The 12668-nt window shown below is 43.4% G+C and overlaps 2 protein-coding genes across 5 annotated transcripts in view; both read right to left on the bottom strand.

Annotated features, from left to right (window-relative positions):
- Window positions 1-2: 2 nt before the first annotated feature.
- On the bottom strand, window positions 3-8931 carry slc3a1 (solute carrier family 3 member 1). Its single transcript, XM_023993563.2, has 10 exons — window positions 8435-8931; window positions 7362-7541; window positions 7108-7250; window positions 6841-6966; window positions 3079-3198; window positions 2541-2665; window positions 2116-2317; window positions 1787-1969; window positions 1452-1574; window positions 3-551 (listed from the first exon to the last, which is right to left on the bottom strand). The coding sequence occupies exons 1-10, from the start codon at window positions 8913-8915 to the stop codon at window positions 123-125; spliced, it is 2112 nt and encodes a 703-aa protein (XP_023849331.1). The 5' UTR covers window positions 8916-8931; the 3' UTR covers window positions 3-122.
- Window positions 8932-9349: 418 nt separating this feature from the next.
- The window catches only part of ppm1ba (protein phosphatase, Mg2+/Mn2+ dependent, 1Ba), a 44726-nt gene continuing 41407 nt past the window's right edge, over window positions 9350-12668 (bottom strand). For 3 of the 4 annotated variants that reach the window (XM_023993560.1, XM_023993559.1, XM_023993562.1), the window contains one exon: window positions 9350-11859. In XM_023993560.1, the coding sequence (XP_023849328.1) occupies window positions 11830-11859 (30 nt within the window). In that variant the 3' untranslated portion in view covers window positions 9350-11829. Of the gene's footprint in view, window positions 11860-12280; window positions 12298-12668 lie in introns of all 4 variants that reach the window. The other variant, XM_023993561.1, reaches the window with a different exon arrangement.

Here is a 12668-nt window from a genome sequence, read left to right as displayed (position 1 = left end):
CATTTTGAACAAACAGTCAATTTATTTGAACATACACTGACTCAATCACAGCCAGTCTCATCATAACACATTTGATTGTCGAGGACATGGTGATTTCTCCTCCCACTCTGAGGCTGCAGTACTCAGCACTTATACAGAATGTCCAAGACTCCCAGGTAGCAGGCCTTCTCTGAGACAAAACACTGGGAGGCGTGGCCAGGGTTGAACCGCATGTGGGTGGAGTACTCAAGTAGCAGCCCCTCCCCTCGCGCCGTGGAAATTTTAGATTTAATCACCGGCATCCCATAGTTTTCCTGCTTGGTGCTCATATGAAGTGTTAGCTGCTCCGGCAGCTCTGTTATGGCCGAGAGGTTTATAACAGAGTCTGCTCCAAAGTTGAGCACCACGAGGAAGGCCTTGTCCAGGCCGTCTATCTCCCTCAGAAAGGCAAAGACATCCGCGTCGCTCCAGATGTAGCACATCCAACCCCGATGGAGAGGCAGCTGGGCCTGTCGCAGGAGACTCAGGGCCCGGTACTGAGACAGAACTGACCCGCTGTCTTTCTGTTGAGCCTGGAGAGGGCATGGAGAATATAATAGAGAATTGATAGTATCAATCCGATGACAGTGAACTACTATATAGACAACCTCATAATACTGTTCTTTTCAGTCCCACCAGGTTTTCGTGATACTGTATTTGTGGGCAAAACTGCTTGATTTTGCTGCAGCRATTCTGACATTTTGCATGGTGATATGCAATGATTTTGTCCAATTTGTCGCGGAAATGCGCTGACGAGGGGAAAAGTTTGTTGCCGTGTGGCTTGATTGAACCATACCATGCAGTAAATGTGCAATGATTGGTTGAAATTGCGATGCCTCTTTTTGTACTGCGGYAATGGGTCATTTTTATGTGACAATATTGTGACGATTTGCCTGTTTAATGCAGAAATGGTGCAGTGATTGGTCAAATTAGCATGCCCTTTCATAATAGGGGTGGCAGGTAGCCTAGCGGTTAAGAGCATTGGGCCAGTAACTGAAAGTTTGCTGGTTCGAATCCCTGAGCCAACTAGGTAAAACATCTGTCTGTGCCCTTAAGGCACTTACCTCTAACTACTCCTGTAAGTCGCTCTGGATAAGAGCGTCTGCTAAATCAACGTTCCCAAACTCGGTCCCCCCCAGGTGCACGTTTTGGTTTTTGCCCTAGCGCTACACAGCTGATTCAAATCATCAAAGCTTGTTGATGAGTTGGTTTTTTGAATGGGGCTGAGGCCCCAGGACCGACTTTGGGAAACCCTGTGCTAAATGACTAAAATATAAAACGTTAATATGCAGGGAATTGTTGATTTTGCACACAAAAAAATTGTGAACACGGAATCCTGGAGAGACTGTTGTTTCAATGTTACACTGCGCTCATAACTGTTTCACTCAGAAGTGTATCCCAGATCTCATCACTAAAAGAGGAGTGTACTCTACCTCCACATTAACTGTTGTGTGGTGTGGGTGCAAAGGCAGCCAGGTATGATTGGCATCACTGAAACCAGCATTCGACCCATCACTCCACTGCATGGGGGACCTCTGAGGGTCACGACTGGCATTCTACAGTATGGAACAGGCACATGTGTCAGCATTATAGTCCTGGATGTTGACTGTTGTACAAGCAGGCCCAGAACAGGTTGATCACTGATCCTACTGTAGACCAAGGGCTTGTTCAATACAATGCAATGTTACAGAATGTTCAGCCATGAAATGTCTATCAACGTTCAAAACATTTTACTTAAGTGAATGCATTCCAGGTTCGGTACACTTACAGGGTTAAACTTTCCAAAGGGGTCCTGGATCTCGTCAATGGTCACATTGATGTTCACCATGCCTATCTCCTCTCCATAGTAAGTGGTGGGTGTGCCGGGCAGGGTGAGCAGTAGCATGTTGATCACTTTAATGTACTCCTGGCCAACACTGGAGGAGATACGAGGTTTATCGTGGTTCCCAACCTAAAGACAACGGAGCCATTCCTCAGGGGGAAATGCTGTTTTTGATGTGCAATTCTTATCAATACAGCTTTATATCTGCTATCTCAATGTTAAACTGCATTTTTACATGTCTGATGTTGACAAGTTCTGTTTTTCTAACCACTTACCACCCAGTTTGGCCATTTCCCCACTGGCATGTTGGCCATCCACAGATTGACCAGGCCTTGAGCCCCAGTTCCAGTCAGATTAGTTGGCAGGTCCATCAGATAGAAGTTGAAAGGGAAGTCGCTCTCTTTAACATAGGGTGTCCCATAGTACATCATGGTCTTGTCAGTCTCCTCATAGTCATAGGACTCAGCTACCATAAACCTGTTGGAAGTTAGGACAATACAAATTGAAATATACCACTTACTTCAAGGTGAGTCAGAATATGAAAAATCTGTAGCACTTGATATTAAGTTTCCATTATACCTAGGTAGTACGATGTACAACATGTTTATAACAATGTTATTACTGGAGTAATAACAGCAGTATTACACATGTATAAAGCGTTACTGACAAATTATGGAAGGTGAAATGGATAGTGGGATACCTATATCGGCCTGGCTCTCTACTGTAGACGTCCATTTCTCCCCTCCAGGCCTGCAGGATATCATGCAGCCCTAACTGGGTGGTGGTGTAGTCATGGTGGAGCTCAAACTCTGTGTCAATTGTATCCTGAAAGGGGTAATAGAGGGGAGGAAAGAAGAGAACCAGGGCCAGAGAAGGCGGGAGAGATGGTATCAGTGGAAGTTACTTCCTGCACAATTCTTCTCTAGTTACTGTGCTACCGCTGAGGCTTGGTGTAATTGTGCCGAATGAGGAAAATAATGTTGACTCTCAAATCCAGAGAAATATGCTCCTATTAATCCCTTCCCTGTGAGAACGTAGCCTATCAGAAAGCCTGGCCTCTCGTTCTCTCCAGGGGAAAGTTCATTCCCCTATGCTGAACAATCTGGTAGCCCGTTATAGTATGCCCATGCTATTACTCTGTGATGAAGTAACTAATTCACAAGAGTGATCAGGGGGGAAATCTGGTACAGCCTACCCCACGATCAGAGAGGTATATGGGCTGAAATGAGGAGGCTTACAGGATCTTGTTGTGGGTCCACTTGGGGCTCATCCCTCAGATGCTTGGCCTCTAGGATGTGCTTCACAGCATCCATACGGAACCCATCCACTCCCTTCTCCAGCCAGAAACGAACGATCTCCTGAAGAGAGAGATGAACGGAAGCAGTTATACAGCGCCTATGGCTTTTAAAATCACATAGAACATCTGCAGGGTGAAGAAAGCAGGGCTCTGTTTTTTTTCACAATTCCTGACATTTAATTCCAGTAAAAATTCCCTGTCTTAGGTCAGTTAAAATAAAATGGTGATCCTAAGAATGTGAAATGTCAGAATAATAGTAGAGAGAATGATTTATTTCAGCTTTTATTTCTTTCATCACATTCCCAGTGGGTCAGAAGTTTACATACACTCGTATTAGTATTTGCTAGCATTGCCTTTAAATTGTTTAACTTGGGTCAAACGTTTTTGGGTAGCCTTCCACAAGCTTCCCACAATAATTTGGGTGAATTTTGCCCATTCCTCCTGACAGAGCTGGTGTAACTGAGTCAGGTTGTGTAGGCCTCCTTGCTTGCACATGCTTTTTCAGTTCTGCCACAAATGTTCTATAGGATTGAGGTCAGGGCTTTGTGATGGCCACTCCAATACCTTGACTTTGTTGTCCTTAAGCCATTTTGCCACAACTTTGGAAGTATGCTTGGGGTCATTGTCCATTTGGAAGAACCATTTGCGGCCAAGCTTTAACTTCCTGACTGATGTCTTGCTTCAATATATCCACATAATTTCCTCCCTCTGATGCCATCTATTTTGTGAAGTGCACCAGTCCTCCTGCAGCAAAGCAACCCCACAACATGATTCTGCCACCCCCGTACTTCACGGTTGGGATGGTGTTCTTCGGCTTGCAAGCGTCCCCCTTTTTCCTCCAAAAATAACAATGGTCATTATGGCCAAACGGTTCTATTTTTGTTTCATCAGACCAGAGAACATTCTACAAAAAAGTATGATCTTTGTCCCCATGTACAGTTAACAAACCATAGTCTGGCTTTTTTATGCCAGTTTTGGAGCAGTGGCTTCTTCCTTGCTGAGCGGCCTTTCAGGTTATGTCGATATAGGACTCGTTTTACTGTGGATATAGATACTTTTGTACCTATTTCCTCCAGCATCTTCACAAGGTCCTTTGCTGTTGTTCTGGGATTGATTTGCACTTTTTGCACCAAAGTACATTAATTCTTAGAGACAGAACGCATCTCCTTCCTGAGCGGTATGACGGCTGCGTGGGTGCATGGTGTTTATACTATTGTTTGTACAGATGACGTGATACCTTCAGGCGTTTGGATATTGCTCCCAAGGATGAACCAGACAATTTTTCTTCTGAGGTCTTGGCTGATTTCTTTTGATTTTCCAATGATGTCAAGCATTGAGTGTGAAGGAAGGCCTTGAATACCTTCAATTGACTCAAATGATGTCAATTAGCCTATCAGAAGCTTCTAAAGCCATGACATCATTTTCTGGATTTTTCCAAGCTGTTTAAAGGCACAGTCAACTTAGTGTATGTAAACTTCTGACCCACTGGAATTGTGATACAGTGAATTATAGTGAAATAATCTGTCTGTAAACAATTGTTGGAAAAATTACTTGTGTCTGCACAAAGTAGATGTCCTAACCGACTTGCCAAAACTATAGTTTGTTAACAAAAAATGTGTGGAGTGGTTGAAAAACGAGTTTTAATGACTCGACATAAGTGTATGTAATTTCCGACTTCAACTGTATATACTGAACGAAAAATATAAATGCAACATGTAAAGTGTTGTTCCCATGTTTCATGAGTTGAAATAAAACACTGCAGAAATTGTGCATACTCACAGAAAGCTTACAGCCCTGTTCATGAGAATTGTCCTTTTCCAAGATAATCCATCCACCTGACAGGTGTGGCATATGAAGAAGCTGATTAAACAGCATGATCATTACACTTGTGCACCTTGTGCTGGGACAATAAAAGGTCACTAAATGTGGCAGTTTTGAGTCACAACACAATGCCACAGATGTCTCAAGTTTTGAGGAAGCATGCAATTGGCATGCTGACTGCAGGAATGTCCACCAGAGCTGTTGCCAGAGAATTTAATATTCATTTCTATACCATAAGCCGCCTCTCCAATACCGTTTTAGAGAATTTAGCAGTATGTCCAACCAGCCTCACAAATGCAGACCACATACAACCACACTAGCCCAAGACCTCCACATCTGGCATCTTCACCTGCTGGATCATCTGAGACCAGTCGCCCAGACAGCTGATGAAACTGTGGGTTTGCACAACCAAAGAATTTCTGCACAAACTTTCAGAAACCGTCTCAGGGAAGCTCATCTGCATGCTCATCGTCCTTACCAGGGTCTTAACCTGACTGCAGTTCTGCATCGTAACCAACTTCAGTGGGAAAATGCTCACCTTCTATGGCCACTGGCACKCTGGATTAGTGTGCTCTTCACATATTAATTCCGGTTTCAACTGTACCGGGCAAATGGGAGACAGCATGTATGGCGTTTATTTCAATTGACTAATTTCCATATATGAACTGTAACTCTGTAAAAATCTTTGAAATTGTTGCATGTTGCGTTTATGTTTTTGTTCAGTGTACATATGATAGTTATTTCAACATGAATGTATTGATTGTAACTCAAGTCATGTCCAGTATAATGTCTGCTTGTTCTCATAACTAAGGTCCACAGATGTCATTTGACACACCTAGTCACTCATCAATAGATAAAACACAGGCATCCACTGGTTACACATGGTCCGTGTCCTGCACTTTGGGCTCTCTGACTCTGTCTCCAGTTGTAAAAACCATAGTAACTACTCAGAGATAATGAGTAACCTGGCCACTAAAACAGAGGATAAAACATAAATCAATAACCACAGCAACTGTAGCAACACATTGGTAAAGGCTGCTGAGATCCCACTGTTTTTTACTTGCATAGGAGATGGCCTGGATTATTTTCTCTCAGGTAAGCCTTACTATGCCAGCTAACTGAGTATAAAGGCTTCTCTGTGACATGAGTGGGACACCAGACTCCCTCTTACCCCGGCCTAGGTAGACTCACGTGAGAACAGACTAGAGGGGGTGAATGGGGCTGAAAACAACTCCTCTCTCTTCCTCATTCACACAGCACGTCAATCATCACCTAAAACAGGGCTAAGCCACTCTCACTCTCATTCATCACTCAGCCCTCCCCTCTCTCTCTCTTTACCATTCCTGGGAAACTGGGTCTTATAGCTAGGGAATAAATCATGTATATAGCATGATACATGTATAATTATTTGATTAAAGAGATTATTTTGTATACTTTTTTGCCAGTAGTTCTGAAAGTAGCGCTCATGAGCCAAAAGTGGTCCCTGAAAATTGCGTACTACGTCACATATGTGCAGATACGTGCACCATGTCATTGCYCTCGCTCTGCTGTTTGTATCTTGCTAGCTGTCACTTAAATGGCAAGGGGCTGAAGCTCATTGTCTACAACTGTAATTGTTTGGGTTCTAGGGCTGGCCCAYGTGGGGGGAAATGTAGGGAAAATGGCGCAGCACAGCTTCCAAAAAACTTGTCGCTTTCAAACTAGGGATTTTGTGGCTAATTGAGGTAACACAGTAATTCTGCTCATAGATGATGCATGTATGAACTACACAGACACATCCAGCCCAAAGCGAGAGGTTTCAAAAATACTTACTAGTCGCCAAAGTTCGGAACAGGTCTTTAAATCGGCCACATATTGTGTGTGTGCATGAGCAATATCTTACAGTCATCTCTCTCCGAACATGTGGGTTGCGGAAGTTGAGGTCGGGTTGCTCCTTGAGGAACTGGTGGTAGTAACACTGCTGCCTCTCCTCAACATACGTCCAGGAGGAGTTCCCAAACACACTCACCTGGGTCGAACACACACACACACACACACACACACACACACAGGGGAGTACAGTTATTTGGTTAATACTCTGGTCTGGTCATCCCTCTACAAATAGAACTTAAATTATAATAATCAATGACAGAGTGAAAATGATCCTCACCCAGTTGTTGGGGGCGTGGGTAGTATTGCAGTTGGCCCAGATATAGTAGTCTTTGTACTGTGCATGTCCACTACTGCTGAGGTTGAACCACTGGTGCGTGTCACTGGTATGGTTAGGGATAAAATCCATGATCAACTTCAACCCTGGGGGAAGAGAGGTCAAAGGTGACACTTAGGAGAGCGGTGGAAAATAAGTGAGGAATTGTACTACTACTACAGTTATTAAAATATACATATTTTGTCCAAATTGCTCACCTTTGTCATGCATGGCAGCGAGGAGTTCATCAAAGTCTTGCATGGAGCCAAAGAGTGGATCGATGTCTCTAAAGTCTTCCACATCATAGCCAAAGTCCTTCATGGGAGACTTGTAGAACGGACTGATCCAGATGGCCTTGATGTTCAGGTACTGAAAGTGATCCAGTTTATCCAAGATGCCTGAACATACGGTGCAGCAACGTTAATCAACAGTGGCTAAACTAAATGACCGTGCATGAACCTTAGAACTCTGACACACGTAATCCTCAGCTTTCTGAAATTTGACACTACACAGGGTGATTCTAAATAATGTTAGTGTATGAAATAAATGTATCTGATTGTGACCCATCTTATCTATATAGTTATTGTGCAATATCCAAGGTTGGGCTTGAACCATTAACTCTCCGGCTAAGGGGGAAAGCCAAATTCTTATTTACAATGACGGCCTACACCGGCCAAACCCGGACGACGCTAGGCCAATTGTGCGCCGCCCTATGAGACTCCCAATCACGGCCGGTTGTTATACAGCCTGGATTCGAACCAGGGTGTCTGGTGACACCTCTAGCACTGAGATGCAGTGCCTTAGACCACTGCGCCACTCAGGAGCCCAATATCTACTGTACCATAAAGGACCAGATCTCTTAGCTGGAGCTGTGGTAGTTCTAATAGAGGCTACAGTAAGAGTATTGGGCCTGTAACGGGTTTGTTGCTCAGGATGTTATGTATCCTTGATTATGGGAAATATGAGGGGATGTTTGGAGACTGATGTTAATGACCACCTAATGTAAGCCTATAAAACGAGTGATGCGTAAAACAAGTGCAATTCAAAGCAGGAACAACAATCCCCTGACTTCAATACCCGGCGGTAATGACTCCATGAAAGCACTCATTATGYTCTTAAATAGACTCATCAAATATAATGGTATAGCCATAGGCCTACTAATATGCACCATAATTCATAGGAGTTGGATAGTGCTCACCGTGCTACCCAAAGTTTTATGAATTAGGAATGAATACGAACACCAAGTAGGCTACAAGAAAATAGGCTACTCKGAAGAATTTGAATATACTACCTTTGAGGTCTCCGATACCATCGCTGTCTGAGTCCTTGAAGGAACGTGGGTATATCTGGTACACAGGAGAGGACTGCCACCAGCTGAGGCAACGGGGCGATATAACGATCACCGTGATGGTCAGTGCGACCAGCGCCAAGGTGCACACAATGGTCAGCCAGAACAGGATCTCCCGGGGCAGTCGGTAGCGAGCTTGGACTGAATATAAAAGCAGGACCTCTTTAGGCATGCCCGCGTAAGGTTTGATTTGGGTATAAGTATCCTCCTCTTTGCCCGGGGACATCCTGACCGTCGAAGTCCTGTTTTCTTCGTCTCCACCAACAGCATCCTCTGCCTCGTCATCCTCATGGAAGCCCGTGTTTCGGATGCACTCCCCCAGTTCCATACGGCTGCCGTTGGTTGTACCGGAGCTCATGTCTAGGAACATGTGCCTGTCTACTTCTAAATCCTTTGTTGAGAGCAACTGACTCCTTGTAATCATTCGTTCAAACAACACTATAAAAGGTAGCACTAGTCACAGGGTCCATAGTACAACCCCCACGGAATGTGGGAAATTGGAGAGTTGTAAACGTGTGGTCAGAGATTATCCTCTTGCTGTATTTGTTGGTTTGAATGCAATGAGCTTGAATACATCGAGTTAACGTTAAGACTGAATGCAACCACATTTCCCTAGAATCAGAAGATTAGAATTGTGAGTGATACATCTTTAGATTATGATTTATGTGCAATTTCTTCTGGCACAACTACTATAAACACTATGACAAAACAGATGTCATTCATATAAAGTCACCATCTTATCAGTTTGATAACAGAACAACCCAATATCCCAACTCTACATTGTGTGTGTATGTGTGTGTGTGTGTGTGTGTATATACACCCATGCAGGACTGAAAGATAACACACAGAGCATAGTAATTTCATCTAAATGTATCCATCCTTTATTGAAGATTATGCTCACGGTATGGTCTGAAACATCACAATGTTATATTGGGAACTATCAGGAGGTATGGTTTAAACCCACGATTGACCCCTGAACCCCTCTTCACTCAGGTGACCATGCAGAGGGGGCGGGGCAAACCCTGCCACACATCATAACCGCATACCATTCTCAAATACAGCACCTCTCATGTTAAAGGCTAAAATCAGGAATAAATAAAATGTGGAAATGATCACCATTCTATATGTCAATACTTGTAGATACACAAAAAAAGATAAAAGGAAAATCAGGATGAATAACATGGGCACTAAATCACCAAGTTCATTTCCAGCCCCCAAAACATCACAAACATTCTTATTTTTCAATCATTACAGTTAGTAATAGGGGGCGGGGCCAGCACATTGCTCCAGTTAGGGAGGAAGATGAGAATAAAGATCGTATTAATATAACCCCACGTGGGACTCTATAGCCTATATATTCCAATGAAAACTAAATGCCAGGGTAAGTTCTGTCATCAAATAACCAGGGGGAGGAAAGCATCTGTAGCCTCCGCTCAGCCTGTGCAGGGTAGTGTGAAGGTGAATTACATTCAAAGCAGCCCCACACCCTCTTAACCCAGTGTCTACTATAGCTTAAACATACCCATTAACCAGGACCCCCACCCCACCCGTCTGACCCCCATCCCACACCACGCATTCCTCCAACACAAAACATGCACAGCTAAAAAAATCTTAAACCCCCCCCAATTTTTTACATTTATTATCTCATGAAAATCAATATTGCAAAAATAGAACCACACCCAACATTCAAGTACCTAAGTCACATGGCACCAAGGCTTGTGTACCAGATCATAGCCAAGCCAGAAACCTGGGCCGAGAGCCACCTCACCGGCACACTAAATCATGCTTGACTTCTCCTTTTAACACATTTAATCAGTTTCATTTTTTCATACAAGCAATTTCTATTGAAATTTAGAGAACGCAATGGAACAACCATATTACACTATTAACACGGCATTTGAAAAATAAACTAAAAGGTGAACGTCATCATTGCCTAGAAATTTGAAATTGCTAAACGAAAAAAGAACACACTTAATAATATTATCCGAGAAAAATCTAATAAAAGGCAAGTTGTTGCAAGAGTCCGTTTCTGCATTTTAAGGAGAGGGTGAGGAAAGACAGAACATAGGATAATCTAAAGAGAGAGAAGTGCAAGGAGAAATGAGTAGTGAGGCTTTGTTGGGCAGTTAGAATCCCTTTAGCACAAAAACCCAGTCCTTGGGCGGCTGGTTTGTACACACCCCCACACACACACGTAGATCTCCTCACGTGTCAATCAAGATCTCTGCTTGACTCCTAAAGTCAACAAACCAGCAACTTCCTCATCTTTACACACACACAGTAGGCCACATCTGACACGTTTTTTAAAAGTTTTTTTTTTACATAAATCAAAAATATATGGATTTGATATATATTTTAAATTTTTCTTGATCAACAGCAGGCTAGAAAGCTTATGGAAGTGAAATGGTTGAAGTTTAGGCAGTGTCTGTCAATGCAAACATTAGCTGGGTCTCCGTTGTTTTTCTGTTGTTGGTTGGAGAGAAAAGGTGAGGGGAAAAGGTGCAAAAAGCGGTCAGTCTCCAAACCCTTCCACACAAGTAATGCCATAGAATGCAGCCAGTCACTCCTATCCTGTCCACACATTTGGGTTTGTCTATCTGAAATCCCAGTAGCAATGTCCAGCCAGGCAGCCACAGGCAAGTGAGTCCCTGACCCAGTGGTGGTCCTCTGTAGGGCCCCTTGTGTCTGGAAGCAGGGACTTGGGGCCTGGTCAGTTAACAGCTAGCTCCTCCATCCTCAGCGATGGGGAAAAAGGCACCCCAGACTGCACAGGGATGGGCCACAAAATGTCCCAACTACGGCCCTCGTGTCTCTTCATCAGCACAAAAAGAAAAACCACAAAAAAGCTATAAAAAGGAAAAAAAACAACAAGTCTTAATTTGTCTAGTATATATATTTTGTATACATCGTTTATACTACCATCGCAGTCTTTCTTTCCCCCCTTTTTTAACATTAGAAAAAAGAAGAAACCTGCACACTACTCTTGCTAGTATCGCTGCTCTTTATTAAGCTTTACGTATCGGCCTCAAGGCCTTCAACAAAGCTCTAACGTGTGCGGGTTTCTTCTTTTTTCTCATGTTATTCCATTGTTAGCATGCACCTGCAGCAAAGACAGCTCAGATGTACGAGTGCTTTTTAAACACCCTTTTTTAATCAAAAATGTTTTGCAATCCTTTGTGTTGTGTGTTAACTGATTTTTTGTGTGATTTTTTAAAATCGTCGTTTATGGTCCAACCGATCTCTTGGTATCGTAGGAAAAATAAAAAGGAATAAAGTGAGCAAAGATGTCTTGTGTATAAAGGAGTCCCGTTGTAGGAACAGGCAGTTCTGATGGCCAGTTACCAGGGGTCCTCAAGGTCTGCTCCAGTCTGTGGGACGGCAAGAGAGAGAGAGATGGAGTAGAGGAGAGGCAAAGTGAAAGAAGAGAAAATACATTGTTAGAAACAGCATGACAAGTAAATCCATAATACCTAATGACAGACTCCTCATCATWGACAGTCCTGGCTTGTTTACGTCACACCAATCCAAAATGGCCCCCTACACAACAAAACCAACTCCACTCCAAGGAGACAAGCAGGGATCGCTCCCCAGATCTCAGAGATGAGCACCTCTCCTGAAGTGCTCGACAATCACATCTGGTACATCCCCAAAGGAGGCAGCCTATAAAACAAGTCAGATTAAGAATGTGCCAATTTGAACACTTTACCTGAAGGCGACACTACTGAGCAAAGAGTTAAGGGTAAAGGGGGCATGAGTACTGTAGGAATGTATTTGTATGTGTGAACTTACCAAATGATACAGGAGGGCTGCATTAATCAGAGTGAACACACAGTTAGATCTACAAGTATGCACCAGCTAACCCTCAGTGTCTATCAAGAGTGTGTAAAGTATGAGATTATCTGAGGACATGCGCACACTTGTTTTGAATGTGTGTGCCTCCATATAAAAGTGTGTGTGTAGACGTCTTGCTACGTTACACAGACAAGTCTTAAGTTGTTTTCTATGATGTCAGTATCAGAGAAAGAAGTAGGGGCAACAAGGAAGAGAGGGAGAGCAGGTGTGTGTGTGTATAAGATTTAAACAGACACACAAACACCCATTCTTTGCTAAGGGCGCGCAAAGACCGCAAGCTCTCTTTACACAAGACAAACCAAGACACCACAAGATATCACAGGAG

The sequence above is a fragment of the Salvelinus sp. IW2-2015 genome, linkage group LG8 (assembly GCF_002910315.2).
Source record: "Salvelinus sp. IW2-2015 linkage group LG8, ASM291031v2, whole genome shotgun sequence".
Taxonomy (NCBI): Eukaryota; Metazoa; Chordata; class Actinopteri; order Salmoniformes; family Salmonidae; genus Salvelinus; species Salvelinus sp. IW2-2015.
Note: the sequence above shows the minus strand (reverse complement) of the source record. Positions and strands in the feature narration are given on the sequence as shown.